Source organism: Opisthocomus hoazin, chromosome 2 (assembly GCF_030867145.1).
Source record: "Opisthocomus hoazin isolate bOpiHoa1 chromosome 2, bOpiHoa1.hap1, whole genome shotgun sequence".
Classification (NCBI taxonomy): domain Eukaryota; kingdom Metazoa; phylum Chordata; class Aves; order Opisthocomiformes; family Opisthocomidae; genus Opisthocomus; species Opisthocomus hoazin.
Window position 1 is genome coordinate 86,056,664 of NC_134415.1, and position 19,322 is coordinate 86,075,985.

At 43.9% G+C, this 19,322-nt stretch overlaps 2 protein-coding genes across 13 annotated transcripts in view; one reads left to right on the forward strand and one right to left on the reverse strand.

Annotated features, from left to right (window-relative positions):
• Positions 1 to 10,685, forward strand: part of MMS22L (MMS22 like, DNA repair protein) — a 95,681-nt gene extending 84,996 nt beyond the window's left edge. Inside the window, exons 22-25 of the mRNA XM_075414341.1 lie at positions 2,133 to 2,299; positions 3,714 to 3,807; positions 4,997 to 5,164; positions 7,420 to 10,685. Coding sequence (XP_075270456.1) covers positions 2,133 to 2,299; positions 3,714 to 3,807; positions 4,997 to 5,164; positions 7,420 to 7,501 — 511 coding nt within the window. The 3' untranslated portion in view covers positions 7,502 to 10,685. The remainder of the gene's footprint in view (positions 1 to 2,132; positions 2,300 to 3,713; positions 3,808 to 4,996; positions 5,165 to 7,419) is intronic.
• A 1,753-nt stretch (positions 10,686 to 12,438) lies between these two features.
• The window catches only part of KLHL32 (kelch like family member 32), a 154,240-nt gene continuing 147,356 nt past the window's right edge, over positions 12,439 to 19,322 (reverse strand). For 7 of the 12 annotated variants that reach the window (XR_012763212.1, XR_012763211.1, XR_012763216.1 and 4 more), the window contains 4 exons: positions 18,433 to 18,527; positions 15,494 to 16,617; positions 13,792 to 13,882; positions 12,439 to 13,465 (listed from right to left, as the gene is read on the reverse strand). Coding sequence is in view for 4 of the 12 variants with exons in the window: in XM_075414334.1 (XP_075270449.1) it covers positions 16,206 to 16,617; positions 18,433 to 18,527 (507 nt within the window). In the remaining 8 variants the exon portion in view is untranslated. Of the gene's footprint in view, positions 13,466 to 13,791; positions 13,883 to 14,985; positions 16,618 to 18,432; positions 18,528 to 19,322 lie in introns of those variants that run through there. The other 5 variants (XM_075414335.1, XM_009943374.2, XM_075414339.1 and 2 more) reach the window with 3 other exon arrangements.

Genomic DNA, 19,322 nt, shown 5'->3' on the forward strand with positions numbered 1-19,322 from the left:
ACTAGAGAGAGAGTCACTGGGAGTGGAGGTCCTGGATTATAAGAAAAAATATTGCATGGGACCACATGAAAAGCAAGTATTTTTCTAGAAAACCTGCGCTCCAATATATATCATCATATGTTTGTGTCTCAGGCTGTGTTTAGGGTCACAGAGTCGTCATGCTTACGGTTGCCGCAGTTACCTGCGCATGGGAGCCCTCGTTGCCTGAGAAGTGTCAGGGTGTACGGAGGTGCACCAGCCACCCAAGGGAAGTGGGAAATCTGGGGTGTGGGAAGAGGGAAACGTAGGGGCAAGAAGAGGGTACACGTTCACTGTGCTGTCACTGCCTGCGCGATGGCAACAGCAGCTGTAAATGCTGGGTCTCTGCTGCTGAAAGGCCAAAGCTTTGTGTTATGTGCTGCAGAACAGGGAACAGTGGGTACTTCTCGTCTGTGTTGGGGGAGGAGTTAAACCCCCTCAAATATAAGGGGATTTCTTATATTCAAGGTAATTGTACTTTTCTGTGTTAAAGAGAGTGTGTACATGTTGATTAAGAGAATTTTAGTATTGATTTTAGGTGCATATTATAGGCAAGACTGTAAGTAAAGCCTGTATTATCACATACTGAAGGAGTGAATTAAGATTTCTGAGTCTTATTTCTGACATGTTTTTAACTTATGAATCCTCAAGCTGTATCATCTTAAAGTTATTTGTGAATGTGTGCATGCCTGTGTGAATTTTAAGACTGACAGTGGAAAGTAAGTTCTGAAAGTGTAGTGGCACTTGGTGACTTGTTCCTTAGTGATCTGGGAATAATGTCTTAGAACTGAGCAGCGGTCTGATTTACAGGCTGTTGGGTGGTCAGCAGGCAGTCAGTAGGTCTGTACATAAATATGTACAGAGTTTGCTGGCTGTTTTGATGCCTGAAAGGTGGTGAGTATCTTGCTGCTGCGCAGAGGAATTTGAACCACGTGGTCAGGGGTATTTTCCAGGTCAGAGAGCCGTTTTAGTGGAAGAGCACCCAAAAAAAAAAAAAAAAATCCGTGTGAAATTTTCACTGTAAATTAATGGGGCAGAAGATTTCAGAGTTGCTGATATGAAAGTGTGTAAGACCACACGATATAATGCACATAGAAGTGTTGCAACTTTCATTAGGCAAGTTATACCAGAGCTCTGAAGCTGTGCAATGAAATACTCAGATGTCTGAAAGTCAGGTTTCATTTGAAAGCACACCTTAGTAAGTGTTTAATTGATGCATTGCTCAGTAAACATGCATGCCTTTTTTGGGTAGCTAATGGTACCTAATATTAAATACCTAGGAAGTTATTTTGCAGCTTTCGAGAGTGCTCTTGCTAACTGATGAATAAATCCTGTGTTCTTTTTACCTGCACTTTTCTGTCCTGAATGCTTCAACTTGAACTTACTGTCTTCAGAGTTCACTAAAGTCATTTGTAATGTCAAATTAACAGTAGTTCAGATTGTTGTATCCTTTTGCGGAAAAATAACAAACCAAGCCGTTCAAATTGGAACACTCGGTGTGCGTGATGTCAAAATTTGCTCTTGTTGCAGATTGATGGGTCAACGTTTATCTTTGTGGCAAATTTTATACTGGACATGATTGTGTTAATTGTGATGGAGCAAAAGCAGACATTGGCTGTCCCGTTACAACACGCTGTTGGCAAAAATAAAATAACAGTACCAGTATAAGAGCAGAGCTGTTCTGACAAGTTGGATTGTGAGTTGATAAAAGCACATAAAGCTTAATAAAGTAATTGAAAAACAGTTGTATTTTGGATGTTGGTTTAGGATCTTAGAATCTTTATTCCTCTGTTTTTTTCAGTTATTTTATGAAGATGCCTTTATATTTCAACTTTTATAGTCACCCTTGGCTTTTTAACTAGAATTATGATAGCTGCTATTTCTCACTTCCCTCAGCAGAAGAGTCAGAAGGCATCACTGTCCTCTGATAAATTGGGAGTCTTTTCTAAGACTAAGACAAATAGAAGCCATTAGTTGAGCCTAGATAAAGATAGAAATCTATGTAATAGGCCTACTGCTGAAATATCACAAAGTTATTTTAAGGTGTATAGTGCTTGCATTGAATGGAAAAAAAGAAATTATAGCCTCTGTTTTGGTTTGCTTTGTCTTTGCAGTGAAAACTACCTGCAATTCAAAGGTACCGCTCCACCTCCGCGCTTGGCCTCCGTTCTTGCTTTCGTTCTGGAAGTGCTTCAGAGAACCCAGAGCACTGAACTGTGCGACATCGACTTAGTTCTCCCGGCCGTGCTGAAATGCATGGTGTTGGTTAACGAGCCGCAAGGTGAGCTGCTGGTTTGCTTTAAATGCATCTCTGCACACCTGTAAGATTTTGTACTGCTGAGCATCTTTCATCCCAATATTTAGGACTCTCAGGTGGGGTGAATGAGATACTTTGGCCACATAAACTAGACAAGCTTTCTTTTTTCATTAACTGGTCTGGGACTTCTGTCTGCAAGAGGCAGAGAAGTCCTGCCTCGTTTCGCTCTCTAATGAACTCTGATGATCTCGGGAATCTGAAGAGCGTTTTCTTTCTCCCCATCCTTCCCATCTCATGTCTGCTACGCTTGATAACTGTGGAAGTTTTCTTGCACCTAAAGGTTTGAGACCAAATAAGACTAGTGTATGTTCTCCCCATAGAGGCATTATCAATGGATTAAAAGTAGCATGCTGCTCTCTGAAGGCATCTTTGAGCCTTCTTTCTTCTTTTACCATGCTTTGTTTTGTAGTGAGGACTTCTTTATTTTTAGATTCTTAAAAGATGAAGCACTCTGTTCACCCACAGTCGTATAATGAATGTGCATATGTGCATAAGCTCAAAATTTCCCCTTCTTGCTGCCAGTAGAGGCATGAAGCAAAATGGGGATTCGCCTCTGACTTCTCCTGGGCATTTTGTCTAATAAAGTTCTTCTCAATTCTGGTCTATGAAAGTTTCAAGGACAAGATACGCTTTGGAAATCAGCTGAATCATCGCGCACCTTTCTTCTCCCTTTTGCCATCATAGCCATATCTGCCTGAGGCTGAGAGCAGCTCCTTTGCCATGTGCTGCGCAGTGGAGCGCGCTGAATGTCTGGTGCTGCTGTGGCCACCAGCTCGCTGCCTGCGCAGGTGGGGCTCCACCACACCCTTCTAGAGAAGCCCAGTTCCTTGCAGCCCAGTTCCTCCTTTAGAAAGGAAGAGCTGTATCTTCCATCTTGAATGTTTATTCGGAAAGTAAGGGGAAGAAAACAGTGGGGTTTTGTGGGAGTTTTTTCCCTTTAAAAAAAAGAAGTGGGGTGGAATTCAGAACAGTACCCACCACTGAAAGTGAGGAGTAGATCTGTATAGCTTTGGGCAGGATATAATGCCATTACTGCTTTTCTTTAATTCAAATAGGAATGATTAAACAATACAGAACTTAAAATCTCTATTTCCGTTAAGTATGTGTCTCTTTGCTTTGACTTAAAGAGACCATAGTGTACTTAAAAATCTGTGCGTTCAAAGGATAATGGTGGTGAAAACAAGACTTTTGCATAAATCCGTGATTCATTCTGTTCTTTACAGCCAATCTAGCTAACTGCTCTCACAGTCATTACCCTTGCATCAAAGTAGGATAAAACCGTTTTTTTCTCATTTAAAAATTGTAGTCTTCATGAAAGACATTCTCCAGATGGTCAGTTCAAAAGCTCTGTGTGTATCTTGTGATTTTTCTTTTACAGTTAAAAAGATATCTACAGACATTGTACAGTGCATGGTAGAAGGCTGCCAAGCAGGGTCAGGAGAACGTGCCACCCAGCTGACTTCTGTATTTAGGTAACAAGAAAATATGCCAACTGGCAGTGAAGCTGCTGCAAGCCAATTGACAGCAAACATGTTTTTGTAAAATAACTAATTATCCTTAACATACTGCATTGTCACTTGTTTATGGTATTTAAATAGTGGTGCTTTTGGCACTGGTTTTAAACATAGCTTAGCCAAAAAGCCAGAGAAAAAAAGGAGAAGAAATAAACATTACCTGCTTTCTGATGGATTAGGCACTGTTTTGAAAGGTATAGAAGAGAGATATGTTGCTGATGCAATGGGAAAACCTCCTCATGAATGGGGATGGTCAGTGCGAGGTGCGGTGACAGATGCGCGTGCCCAATTTGAAGTGTCTGTAACAGAGATCAAATCCTCGTACAACAAGCTTAGCTCTTTTTTTTGATTGATTCGATTTTGTGACAAATTAATTTACATTAGAATAATCTATTATTTTACTTCCTGCATACCTCTGCAAAATGAGCCCTGTTTCTCACATGGATACAGTAGAACCACCGCATGGTCTGAGACCTGAAGACATTTTGCAAACCTCAGCACTGGTGCTGTGTTGGGTCACGTCTCGCTGAAAGCTCCAGCGAGACTCGCTGAAATCGGGATGGATGTCCGAGGGCATGCCAGTCTCCCTGTGCGTGACATATCGCTTCCATAGGATGCTTCATCCCTAGGGCATTACTTCTGAGTCGAATGTCATCTGTGATCTTTACAGGCCTCAAACTCTCAGCAAGACAAATGGGTGCACTTCCAGCCCATGGTCTGCCCTGCTTAAGGTCCACCAGAGCTTTATAAGGAATGCCAACACTGTTTTTGCAGACTTGAATCCAGATCTCTTATTTTGCTGGTCTTTTTTTTTCTCACCTATTATTTTTTATTGAATAATGATTACATGTTGTAGTTCTGCATTTAGACACAGTACAAAGTAAAGTGCTCTGGAACAAGTCAGCCCTGGTGAAGCAGCAGCAGAACCTGACAATTTGTTCAAAAATAAACGTGGGATTTTTAGCATTAGCCTTCAAAAGCATGGCTTCCTTTAGAGAAAGTATTCCATGTAGAGTATTTCCGTGGAACAATATGAAAATTGCCATGCAGCCAGATTGCTTGTTCTGATTAGACTCTTCGGTTGTTCTTGGCATGCTCTCTGCATCTCGTTTTGACCTTGCGCTCAATGCCTCTGTGTGCCCCTCAGGCAGTTTATCCAGGACTATACTGCCGTGTATGATCACCGGGTTTTCAGCATACTAGAAACGGTGGCGGTCTTGGATCAGACGTTGGTTACCAGCCTGATTCCCACAATCACACAGTCTCTGAAGGATTCTGAGCACAAACAAGGTCTTGGAAGAAATGCTGCACAGAGGTTTGATTTTTATTTGTTTTTTGACTGTGAGCAGTAGAGGTTTATTCTCTTGAAAGAAAGCAATGTTAGGCAGCAGCACAGATGCTCAAAAATGAGTAATTTTTAACTGTCCAGCCAGAAGTCTCCCTTCGCTCAGGCCTTTCATGGTTTTAAGCCATGTATCCTTGCTAAATATTTTCAGAGATGTTTTGCTATTAGGGCTACAGACGTCAGTAGAATTTACGCGAAGCCCGATTGCCTCTGCTCACTACACTGTGTTGCAAAACAGAATCAAGAATTCCTGCCCCAAAGAATTTTCCTTTCGGTCCCTGTTGTAGTGGACTTTGTGGGTCATATCTAAAATTATGGCATAATTAGGTATGATCTGAGATGCTTGGAGAAGAAACACCCATGGATTAATTTCAAGAGTTGTCTCATAATATAAACGCACGAGGCTTGCGGGTGTCCAGGAACGGCCGGCTGCCTCTCCCTGACAGGCACCGCAGGCTCACGCTGGCTCCCTTTGCCCCCAAGAACTTCAGTCAGAAATATATGACCTGTGAATCCATTGGACATTAGGAGGAAATGGCACGTGAGCTGAGCAGCTCCGCACAGACGATGGCATTCCTGGGGGTAGATGCCGCGCTGAACTCTCAGCACCTACATAAACGGCGTTACAGAACTCCAGGACGCTCCGCCCGAGCCGAAGGGGCTCCTCCTGTTAGCTCTGCTGGCTGGGGGGCCGCCCGGGACCCTCCTGCGGGGCTGGGCAAGGAGCTGGCATCGCTCGGCGTTTCGCTGACGCACACGCTGCGGCTACGCAGCGCGTAGGGTCCTGGTCACGCCTCAGGCTGGAGAAGTTTCGAGGCGCACGTCGGCAGGGCCTGGGCTGTAAAAACCCAGAAGCCAGAGTTGCGTAAGAATATCGCTCATGAGAAGGTAGTCAACGGGTGTTAATGTTCCATTTAATGAAAAATGTATTTAACTCGTTTGTAATTATATTATTCACTTTTTATTATCCTCTACCAACAAATACATTTACTTTTATTTAAGGGAATTCACCCAAGGGCAGACTGAAGTAGAATTATATGCAGGAATTTCATACTACCTGCTTTTAATCTTTCGATAATGTATTTCATAGCCAATTTTCATATTTTTTTATACTGTTGTTACGGTAAAATTCATCCCTTTATCTAAAAAATATGAAAAGAAGGCAAGTTGTTTGAGCTTCCTGTGAAGAGCTAAATTTCTTTTAGCTTCATCACTTAACATTATATGTTTTCTGTTGTGGATGTTTTGTATTAATAATTGGTATTTAGAATGTGCTCCGTTACCCATCAGTCTAAGGTGATCCATGAGCATTTTATTGTAAGAACACTAATAACCGATTTCCTCCCGTCACTCCTGGCCACTAAATAACATTATATTAACATGTTCTGTGCAGTTATTGTAGACGTGAAAGTGCAAACCCATACACATAAAAGAAACAAAGTTCAGAAGTTGCATTAAATGCTTACAGTGGTGACACCCAGTGTTGTTATTGCAAGGAACTAGTATGAAAACTGCAGTGGCGTTTGCTCAAGTTAATATTTCATGAAAAAGATATATAATTAGAATAGACCTAAATGTCAGAGGCAGTACTTTAACAATAATTATATTGTCTTGGTTGGAGAGTATTAGAATGAACTTAAGGTGAAAAGTCTCATCAACACATACGCACTCTTCTGGAAAATCCACTTGAGTGACAGTCCCCTTCTGAATTCCAGGTTTATTTTAAACCAGTCATTGCCCTTTGTCGAGGAGGACGGTCTAAATCTGCGTCAGTGCCGCTCTGCACCCTGGTGCCAGTGGCTCACAGCACTCTGCCGGAGCATGACTCACAGTGAGATTTCTTATGCAGAAATCAGACAGCAAAGATGATGAAGTCTGAATGCCAATCTCATCTAAGCCTTGGAAGATCCACGTTTTAAAATTAAATATATATATAATATATATTTTTCACAGCATTTTACTAAACAAGTAGACTTCTAAACATGTTCACTACGCTTGTAGCCATAAACAATGAAATCCTTATTCTTCTTCCAGCCTGGCCATGCTAAAAATTCACAAATTCACAGCAAACAAAGCAGTTGAATAGCTGGAGGGTGGGAGGAGAAGCTACTGTGTTTTAATATCCCAATATGTAAACAATGTGTTTGGGAATTGTGTGCTTTTAATCCTAGGATGTGTGAGATTGTTTAAGTAACATGTTCCATTCTTTTGTTTTTTTCCAACAGAGAAGCCTATAAAAGACTCTTATCTTACCTCGCAGAGGCTGGGCGAAATGAGATACAAAAACTGGAAAATGAGACAGGTTAGCAGGGTGCTGGTGATTAATCGTTCCCTCTCGGATGTTCTGACACTGTCGATACCTAGAACCGCACGCTACGACACACTCACCAAGTTCTTCTTTACAATGGCAATACGGGGGGGGGGGAAGGGTTCCCCTCAAGTTGTCTATTACTTGTAATACTTTCAGGGGTATTTGAATATTGTTATGCATCTGAAGTGTAGTGCTCAATCTACTGTTGAATGGCAATTGAAAGATACAGCAAATTTACTGTATGTTAAACTGCCTATATATGAGCAGAGCCTCTGTTGCAACATATGAGGAAGGACTGCAAAGAATCAAAGTAATTTCACAACTCTGTTCACATTGAGTGAGACCTGACCCTCTTAATACCCTACTTCTGAAAATCTTATTCAGTAAGTTCTTGAGAAAATCATAACTCTGTCATTTCTAATTTATTATTGTAGTAGAATGAGAAAAAACTGTGATCTCTAGTACTGAGCTTGTTGCATGCAGCGCGCATTCATCAGGAGCTGCACCAGCATGCTGGAGCTACCGTTTGTTAGGAGAGGGCTTGTGTACACGGTGCACAAAATGTCTGTCTTAACCCTCCACCTGTATTAAAACATTAAAGTCTTTCAGACTCCTTCCAGTGTAAAATTTTTTCTGTTGTTATTATGGGTAATATAAGAAAAGGTAGGTTCAGATTTCCTGTCCTCTTCAATACCATTTTCTTATAATTAACCCATAATTTGCAGTGACCCCACTGTAACCTTTTTATTAGTCATGATACTGTTAATTATCCATTTAACTGAGAGGAGGTGAAAATGATCTGAGAAAAAAGAAGAGAGGACAGACTTCTAAAGAGAATATTCATTTGGGGAATTTATTCCATTTGATCATAGGCTAGTAATTATTTCTGTTCGCCTGCGAAGTTGGATCTTTCAAATATTTTGCTGTGTTGTGGATTATCTTCTAGGTCTTTCCAGGACAGGTCTAGCTCTGTAACTTTTTCTCCTGTTTGATTTCTAAAGTTCTCAGGAAACTGCCATTAATGCCTGTGGTATGCACAGTTTTCACTTCCCTCAATAACCTGTATTTCTGCAGCTATTTACTGGACTTTGGGAGCGGTAAGTTTGCCCCTAATGGCAACACTGGTGAACAGGCTGCTTACTTTCCAAGTTATTCAGATTTTAGTTTTACGATATTAATGGGAAGGAAAGGTTATTTTTGTGTCTAACAGCTCCACAAAAATCCCTAAAATCTTGTTCAGAGCAGCTTCTCTTTTGTTACAGTAATCTTATCAAATCGAACTAGATAATCTTTTTGCCCAAATCAGCCATCGTTGCTTCAGATAATGCAGGAACTAAAAGCCTCTTTAGGCTGCTTAATAGTGCAGAACATGGAGGGTCTTTTCATTAGGGAGGTGACTTACTGAACTTGCATTGTAGCTTCTTGTAAGCTTCTGTACCTGGGAGGAGTTTTATTCGTCTCAAGAGGATTGTGCTTGTAAAAAGCTTTTTAAAAAATAAATGAGTAAAAAAATAAACACCTCTCCAAGAGAGAGTAATAGGGATGTCTTCGAAATTTGAGTCCTACCACACAGTAGATTACAGAATGGATGTCTGACTGTAGTGTTACTTCCTGAAAGTAAGACCTTTGACTTTTAAAGGATAGAGCAGATATAATGACAAAACATTTAATGATGTGTTTAGTAGACTGTTGAAGACATATTTAATACTCTCTGTAGTGGTTGGAAGTTTCTGAAGAAGAAACAGAGCTTTATGTAAATGTGGAACAGCTCCTGATGCATGAGAAACTAATTTAAACAGTTTGGAAATTATAATTCTTCTCTGTCAAAAAGTTAATGCAAACAGAAATAAATCACTTTGCATCGTATTCATCAACCACCGCCAAATGGGCGCTCTGGTTTGGTCTAATTATTTGGTATGGACATTTGCAGATGTGACTGACAGTTCTGATAATACTAATGAGACGAGGGCTTGCGGAGTGTTAGTCTAGACTGACTTACCAAGTATACACCAAAACAACAGCCACGTCAGTGGGTTAGGAGAAAAGAAGAAAGTGCTGAATTTAAGTACAAGAAAGAAAAAGCAAAGACTGAAAACCACCATGAACTAAAAGAAATTATGTATTATGTCTTATTCGATGCTGTCTGTATAAAGGCTACTTAGGACACTGAACTGGATTTAAATTAAACCTTTCTATATTATTTTACATAGGCACAGTTTGGTTTAAAAACAGTACAGATGTCTGGCTTCCTCACACAATGCATGGAGAACTGCTTAAACTAAAGAGCAGGAGATCCTGGAAAGCTTTTACATTGGCTGCTGCCACTGGCAGGAACAGTTCGTCTGCGTATCGATGCAAAGTCTGCCTCTTCACTTTGCTTAATAAATGCCAGGACAGAGCCTCGCCGTAATTCGGGTAAAGAGCGAATCTCAAAATAAGACTTCCACCTACTGGTGAGCGCTATCCTTAACCTCTGGCAGAGGAAGGGAACTGATCCTCTTGATTTCCCCTTCTCCCTCCACCAGCGACTCATCCCCATGGTCTTGTGCAAGGTTGCACTTGCTGGCCATGGGCTGAGGTGTCTGTGCTGGACCCCGTACGCAGAGTAGGAAAAGGGTGAAAGCAGAAGCAACTCAGCTCCGGATTCTGCCAGGGATCAGTAGCCTGGTGGCAGGCAGCTTGGCTCTGGGGCAACTGAAAACATCACTAGGGTTTAGCCATTTTTTTGTGTGCTCTCAGAGGCTTGGAGCAGCAGCACTTCTGAGAACCCCGCCTGGGTCCTTCCGTCCTGCCCACGCACGCGGCTGTAGAAAGCGATGCTGACCGTTGGCCTCCTGTCTCACAGGAGCGCTCGGTACTAACGGCGGGCTGCAAGGCAAACCAGGGTTGGGTGCAAGACGATATGCTACAGAGACACCGAACGTCGCCATAAAGTAATGCCCTGGTTTTGCCTCGTATCGGCTCCTCCTTTGGCCTCCATTTTTGTAGCAGTAGGGCAGCATTGTACTTCTTGGAAGGGAAGGGCCTCTCACAGCATGTTTAAAAGTAACACTGCTTGCCAAGGTGGACATGCACTGCACTTGTAGCTTCCGTAACCAAGGGTGAAAAGAACCTGAGAACAGGTTGCAGCTAAAGTTCCTAATGAAATTCAAAGAAACTTCAACATACACACCTGGGCTTAGTCCTCTTCCCCTTCTACAACTGAAAAGTTGGTGGTATGAAGCCATTTTGAACATGAATTAATTAATTACTGGCGTTCGTATTAAATCTCAGTAAGCTTTTCCTTCCCCCACGCCTGTTGCGTGCTCCATGCCCGGCGTCTCCTTTCATTCAGTTACACTGATAATGGTGACAAGCGACCTGGTTAAAGGAGGACAGCAGGCCAGAGCCCTGTGACCTTTTTCTGTGCAGTGCTCATTGGCCAGAGGACTGTTTCGGGGTAGCAGTGGGTACAGGACTATTACGCCCTTTTCTTTTTGCCATATATAGAATTGCGAGCTGAATAGAAAGTATTTCATTTTTATATTTTCCCTATTCCAGGATTCAGGGTGCTGCTCACCCCCGACCCATTATCATCCTGGCGCTGTGAAACAGATGTCCAGCGCATTGTGAACAATGGCAGGGAGAGGGACGTCTGGCTTAGCTTTCCTTTCGCAACCTTAGAATGACAACTGAAAAAAAAGACACCTCCTGCTCAAAATTCACACGCAACTTCCATTAGTCCCACAAAGCTGTCCTTCTATTTTATAAGAATTTCCCATTTGTTATTGTTATGAAAGAGCGGGAACATAGTAATTTAAATTAGCCCTTGCTTTCATTTTCAATGACAAAAAAAAAAATGGGGGGGGGGAAGGCACTTGTTTCAATAAAAGAGCTTCTGAAATAGAAAAATTTACACCTTTTATGCTGGAATAGAGCAGCAGACCTACGGAAAGAATAAGGTTCTGCATATCTGTTGTAATTGCACGGAAGAGGAGCTGCCAATAGCGTACACTACTTACAGAGTCATTTAAGGAACTTTGATAACTGTCCACCTAAATGCAATGTAATTCCCTCAGGAAACAAGAAAAGAGGTTTTATTGTGCTCTGTTTTTCCTTCTTTCAGTAGCTTCTGAAAATTATGTATGCATGGGTATTTTCAGTTTAATCATATTTTATAATTTTTAACTATTACTTAAAACACAAATTCAGTGTAATCAGCCCATCTGTTAGCAATGGTTATAAAATTATGTTGAAGATTAAAAATCTGATGCAGTGTCAATATGTCCTAGCATAATTAAGCTTGTTTTATGATGAATGACTAGGATATGGCTTTTGTCTACTTGAGCAGCTTTAAAATGGTAAACCTTTTGTAGACTGACTTAATGTACAGACTGTGTATGAAACAAACAAAAAACCCCCAGTTACAAAACTCAGACCCTGTAGGCAGAGCTGCAGTGTCTTTGCAGGCCTTGGGAAATGCCAGCAGTTCCATGTCACAACCAAATTCACTGCATTTTTCAGTCCGTCAGACACTGTCTTGGATCTACCTTCCTCCCTGTAGAACGTCACCCACACAAGCATCAAAAATTCAAGTTCGCTGAACGCTTTGTTTAATTTAGAAAGGGGCAAGATGACCTGTGTGGGCACCGGTGGAAAAACCAGCACAGCACTCACGTAAATTGAGGATATGGCTAAAAGCACTCTGTTCTCCAGTACTTTCTAAGTAGTGCAACATAGCCTGATCTATTCCCAGCAAGAGTTAACATTTTAAGCATTTTAATTCTGGCATTACTGTGAAACAACTATATATAATCATCCCTATTGGAAAACCATTCTTCATGTGGACACATTTTTCCCCTTTAAAATGTGTCCTTGGGAGAATAAAAAAAAAAAAAAAAAAAAGCCCATTTTGCAAAAATAAAACTGTGTAAGCCCTTTATATAGTCTATGTGCTAAACTTCCCGCAGTCTTCCTCCCCTACAAACTCTGCCTGCAGATGAAGTGTTTTAACCTTGCCCTCTTAATTTATTCTACATTCTAATTTTCAATAAACAGATGCCGCCTCTTTTCGCGCTTGTTTCCACATTGTTCCACATTCTGCCTGGGTTGTTTCTGCATGTGTGAATATTCAATTATCTGTTTCTCCATGATGCTGCAACTGATGTACTAAATGTCTGTACAGGTTTGGGGGAGGGTAACCGGGGAAGGTGAAACTTAGAGGAAAAGGAGTTGCAGAAGTCTGAACTCTTCTGAGTGTCAGGTACTTTCCCTGAAAGCCGTGAAGTTAAGACGACAATCGTAAGCCACAACTAGAAATGCAAGGATTACAAACACACCGGCGCACGGAAGCAGATTTGCTGCACGCTGGCTCATAACCTGTGAGTATTTCTCCGGTCAGGGCCCAGGTGTGAGATGCTCAGCGGAGGCCAAAGGGGCAGAAGAGGCTGTTGGTGCCGCTGCTTCTGGAATCTGCGTCTGTTTTGGATGCAAAGCACAAAGCCGCTGATTGCCGACGCGGTTCTTTGTAGCTAGGAAGAGCTGATGACACATCTTCGGACTCCAAGGCGAAGCATGCGATAGGAAGGACCAATATTACTCTCTTATGGGAGTAAAAGGAGAGCACCTGCCAGGCGTAGAAGCGCAGAGGCTCTTCAGCGCAGCTCTCGCGACCTTGCGGCCCAAAAGCCGCGTTGCAGGTGCGAGAGCTTCAGTCAGTAAATCCATGGAAACGCAGAGAACGGCAGTGGCTTCCGCACTCGTCGGTTCATAACTGCTCCTGTGCTATTTGCTTGCAAGGACACCTCTTTCCTGAAGCGTAGTGAGTTCCAGTGGGTTGGTTGCAGCCTGCACCGTTCCCTTGCACGGTCCCAGCTGGGAACCCGAGGGACGCGTGGCGGCAGCTGCTCTCGCGCTGCGCTGATGCTGGTAACTGAACCATCAAGCGTGGAAATATTCTTCTTATGGGAAGCTGTAAAGCCCTACGGAAAAAAGTGAGCTAAACTGTATTTTCAGGGATACGTACCAAAACTGGTAAGGACAAAGGCTGGGCTCAGAGATTTATATTTGCCAAAAAAAGGTACAAAACTCAGGATGGCAGAGGCGGCTCTGGCGTTCCCACACAGCAGCCTGCACCCGGCACAGCTGCAGAAGCCCGGGCTGCTGGATGGAAAGATGGCGGAGCCAGGGCCTGCTCTGCTGCCTGAGGGGCAGCTGGCCCTCCTCTCCCGCCCCTGCTCCCCTCAGCAGGGACCCTCCGCCAGCGTGCGCTGCCTGCAGTTGCATCGACACCGGTCTCTTTTCTTACCTGGCAATAAATCGCCGGGTCTTGCCCACCTGGCAAGGGCTACGTGGCATTTTCTGGCTGCAGCAAAGCACCCCCGACAGTCCTGTAGGCCCTGCAACAACAGCAGAAAGACCCAGATAGGAAAGTGTGGCAGAAAAACTTCGGGGCTGAGAGGCTGCCATGAAGGACTTCTCTCTAACCAGCGAAGCCCGATGATGAAGAGCCAGAGCAGAATCCTGACGCTAGCAGGAATGTATGTGTTGTCCGGAGGCTCTGTGGCTGTGGCACCCTTCGCTAATCCAGTGCAGTCGCACGGCTGTTTAACGCTGCTGTTCACCAGTACGGCCAATGGCTGACAACAACTGGAACAGTGAAAGCATCGACAGGGCAGAACAAACACCCTGAATAACTTCAGTGCCGTACCCTCCTGCCTTGCAGTGCTTGAGCCAGGAGGCACATGGTGCTCAGCCCCCCCGAGCCCAGGCCCCCGTCGCAGCCAGCTCCATCGCCATCCCTCCCTCTCCAGGAGGAGCAGTTCAGAAACGACTTCATAGCGACAGCTGGGCTTAGCTATCAGGGCTGGGAATAAATGCCTCAAAACTAAGTTGAGACATACAAGACACGCTTTGCACTGCTGTCCGGAACCGCATGGGGCTTTCCAAAGGCTGAGAAATCAATTCTGCGCCCGGAGCAAGAGCTGGTCGCTCACCTGGTCTGCTGCCTCCAGGGTGAGGCTCAAAGCCCCAGGGATCTCTGCACACACCTTTGCAGCCACCCTCCTCTTGAAAACAAGACCTGTAATGTTTTGTGTCCCTGCAAGCCACACGTCAGTAGAACTTAGAATGCTTGCCAGGCTTGGGCCCTGCAGCCCACACAGGGCAGCACTCAGATTTTTTAAAGTGTAAATGGCGTGTTAGGAGAGCTCACCCTCACATGCTGATTTCCAGGAGATCGAAGGAATTAAACAAACAAACAAAAAAAACACTTCCCTGAAGCACAGCCTATACAGGTCCCATGCAGCTAAAGGACTGCCTGGGTGTAGGCTTGCTCGGGTGTGCAGAGGGAGACGTTGCCAGAGCTCGGTGTGCCTGGTGAAGGCCATGCAGCTGCAGCCCTGCTCTGTGCAACGAGAGCGAGAAAGCTCAGCAAAAAAAAAAAAAACCACAAAACTTTCTAACCTGAAAATTACTGGAAAAGGAAAGGTGATGCTCCGTGAGTACGCTGCCCAGCTGGAGATGGAAATGGTGATGAAGTTCCCCCCCGATCACCAACCAGACCTTAGAAGTTAAAAGATGCCTTTGATTTGGAAACACTGCTCACTGGACGAAGTTAAACCTGTTCCCGTCCAGCAAGCGCGGGCTACTGCTGCGGCGCGTTCCGCCCGTGGCGTTCGTGTTCGTGTCGGCAGGAATTTTGCAGGGCTGCTCAGATAGCACGGCGGCAAGGAACAGATCAGCAGGTAAAGCAGAGAAGTGCGGAGTAACCAAAAATCATAAATAAAGATTTAATTACATGCTTGGTTAATATTTATAAACATTGAAGTTGTTGTTAGATATGTAAATAAAAGATGGAAATAAGAGACAGGGGCTGCAGTAGCCAAGCAAAGCCAAAAGATAACAGGTTAGAGTATTTATTGTGAACTGGCATATGCCTGGAGTACGGAAGGGAGACACACTACATCAACTGAAAGAATAAATAAATAAATATTGACATTGTTCTACACCTGTTTAGCCTCCGGAGACCAGTGATTTGTGGGACCATATGTTGGACAAAATGAGACTGTTCGTTGATAATTGTAAATGTGGTGACCCCTTGCAAACTGGATATTAAAAATATTAAGTAAATGGCACATTTTAATTATACAGTAAAGAGGCTGTTCTCCACCATTAAAAGACTGCAGCTGTCAGGAGGAATCGATCATATGACAGAAGGCAACATTTATTTGATAGTAGACCTTGGTAAATGACAGCCCAAATGATCTTGAGATTCTCAGACAAACGCATTCAGTTCAGACTTGGGTTTATCCATGAGGCTTCAGCATCTTCATCTTCCAGCTGAGACAATTTTTAGCTGTTTCTCATATACTATAGGGCTTGTTTGTTTTTTATTTTTGTTTTAATCTGCTTTGCAAGATTTAAATTTCAAATGAAGTATTATTAAATGAGAACCTGTAAATGATGGAGTTTGGAATTGGAAGTCAACATATTTGTTATTCTTTTTGCCAAAGGTATTGAGTGAGTTGCATAATTACCATAGTATTATATCATCTTTGTCAACATAAACACAGCTTTCTGTCAGCTTCGAAAGTGCCACTGGTGAACAACTGAACGTGCAGACTCCAAAGAAGAGCAGAGCAGCCCAGGAGGAGCTGAGAGCATTCACAATGCCTCGAAAAAGCTGCATAAAGAAATGAAGTCGGGACAGGCAGCGAGCAGTCACCAGCAGAAATGCCAAACGCTCTTGCTTGTACGCTTCTGCGGCCGAGGCAGACGAGAGAAACTGCGGACAGTTTTCGTAGCTTCCTTCCTGCCTGCTGCGATCCGACTTCCAGATGCGTGAAGGGAAAGCAGCAGACTGATTGATTGTGGATTGATCCTCTCACTGCTCCAGAGAGACCCTTCCTTACACAGGGTTTGATTTTTCCCCCCCTCCGCTTCTGATGTTACGGAATGGGCGTTCTGCGTCTCACATTGTGCCGATCCTGTGGTGAGGCACTTGCAGAGTCTGAAGGTTGGGGCACGTGAAGTAAGGAGCTGGAAGAAAGCACGCTGCGATTCCGTTGGAAGCGAAGGGGAGCGTGGGCCCATAGAACACTTCTTCCTTCCCTTCCTTGCTAACATCCAGCACCTGCAGGCCAAAGCGTACAAAATATTTCAGGGAATCACCAAAGCAAGCCAAAACGTATTTGCTGGCACACACCATACATGCGTACCATCAATCCCAACAGAGAGGAAGTTCCAGATCATTTTTAGAGTGTATTTATGGATCCGGTGATCCATTGCTGTCCTTGTCACCCAAATCCTACCCTAGCTCAGGCACTCAGGAGCAGACAGGGACACTGGACCCTGCTTCCTGGCAGCAGAACAGGCAGCCATGCAAGTGGGGTGCTCTGCGCAGGAACGCTACTGTTTCCACAGAGTGCGAATCCTTTGTCAGCTCAGTGGTATACAGGGAGCGAGGGAGCTCTATCGAAGCTGGAAAGGCCAAATAAATGAATGACTTAAAGAAAATGGAAGATATATGGAAAAAGTAGGGTTTTGCTCCTTGAGAGCAACCTCAAATTCAGCAAATTTGAGGACAAAAGGGCTAGTTTTACTGGTTAAGGCCAGGCACACTGCCAGCAACGGAGACAGGGCAGCACGCGCCAAAGCGCCCGTTATACTCCTTTTCCCTTTAACGCGGGGACTGCCTCGGGCAGGCTGCCAGCGCGCCACCAGTTTGGGGATGTGGACAAATGTCCATTTAAGAAAACAAGATCCCAGGATCGTTTTCACTTGTCACTAGGTGGTTTTTAAACCCAGGTGCAGTACTGCAAAGTACCCGCTGATTATAAATGAGCGTGTTGGTGGAGTAGAGCCACCGCCTCGATCCTGGGCTGTTACTCCAGCTGAAGCACCGTATGGCAGCTAGTGGAGCCAGTCTGAATGATTTTTTCCAATAACAATTGTTAGGTAGGGTATCCAATAGTTTAGTAAACCAAAATTATACGACGACCAGGACATGGATTTACCTGCTTCTCTTGCATGATCTATTCTTTGCAAACCCACGCTAGTAAATATTCATTATCAGGTCAGCAGCTCGACATCTAACACATTCCCTTCTTATGCTAAGTCTAACTTCTAGTCTTATGGGACAGTTTGGAGGTTAAATCCTAAAACCCTTAGTTGGAAGCAAATGAAAATATTGTTTATCAGCAAAAGTGCTGAAACTGAGATGTAAACAAGAGTTTTTCTCTGTAACTGCCCCGCTGGTCACAAAGTGATGGCTGTGATGCAGATTTGCTTCACTCAGAGAAACGCAGAGAGGTAAGAATTTCTAGTTTCTGTACGGGAATATCTGAAAGCCATGGATCTGCAGGCAAGCTGCTCTTACACAAGATGAGAGAACAGAACAGTTTGTTGGACAACCTATTGCCTACAGCAGGGATCAAAAAACTTCCATTCAAGCTTTGAAGCAATAAGCACTAGGGCAGGTTGCAGGCTGACTGAACTTTGTCAAAGAGTAACTCGTTAACTCTGGCTGCTCTTCAGAAAGACAACTTGGGGGGGGGGGGGGGGGGGAAATGAAAAAAATCACAAGATGGGCTGAAAAACTGTTAGCCCATGCCCCATCATCCATTTCTGCAGCCCTTTTACTTCTGAACCTGATTGTGTAACCTGAGAATATATGCTCACTATTTTACCCAAACCTTGCCAAAGGAGAGACTCCTCAACCCTGTTTTACTAGAATATATTAGAATAATTGGATCTAATGGCTCATCTGGAAATATTTTTAATATCCACAGTATTTCCTCTGAAGTGTTTGTGCAGGTTCAGTGGCTGCATAAGAAGCATCCTTAATCTCTCCACTTCACATGCTTTTTCCTTTTTGAGTAACCTCTGTGCAAAAGGTATCCTTGCAAAATTATTGGAAAAGACTTTAAAAGAAACCTAAATCACTCACCTGGATACATGCCAAAGGCTCATTTGTCCAAATCGAATAGCCGCCAACCAAATATATTCTACCATTGTGGACAGCAACTCCAGACTCATTTTGACCTAAAGCAAAAAAGGAAATAGAAACCACTTTCAGTGTTTAATTAACCCTTTTAACACCGAATGTTGGAGTTCTGTAACACGGTGCAAATGCACTTGGCAGTAACTTGACTGTTTCAGAATTCACAGCGTGCAACAGTGAAGGTGAAGCGTGAGGGCTGTTCTTTGCTCTCCGCGGGAGCCCCGCACGGTGCCATCCGGAGAGACACCTCGGATGAGCAATAAACTGGGGCTGTGCAGGGGCCCATCTGCTGTCCCCTCGATGGCACGGGTTTTTGTACGTGTGTATTTCCTAGGTGGCAGGCGAGCTCTCAGCTCCTGTCACACACGCACCTCCAGACAGACACGTAGGCCAAGGGAGCCGAACGCCCCTCACCTGCTCACTCCCCTGTTCCTCCGGGTACAAGTGTGGTGAAAATGGCAGAAGCTGCTGTGCAAGCTCATTCCCATAGCGACAGGCTCCTGATCAACTTTGGAAGTTTTGAAGGATAGACACAGCCTTAAAAAAATCCACGCTACGCAGTGCAACAGACACATTAACCCTCTTGCAGAGACGCAAAGAAAGGCTTAGATGGCTTCTTAAGGTGCAGGCTGTGGAAACAGCCCACCAGGTCGTATCTGCGGAGAGGCTACTGTCTCACAGCATGTACTGGTGTGGGGTCAGCTCCAGAACCAGGGTGCCTGCAGTGCCAGCGCTTTTGCAGCTGCAAATCAGACGGTGTGCTTCTCAAAGGCTGTCAGTTCCTCCAGATAATCAAATAAAATAATCAAATGGAGAACAAAAGGGATATGAAAAAC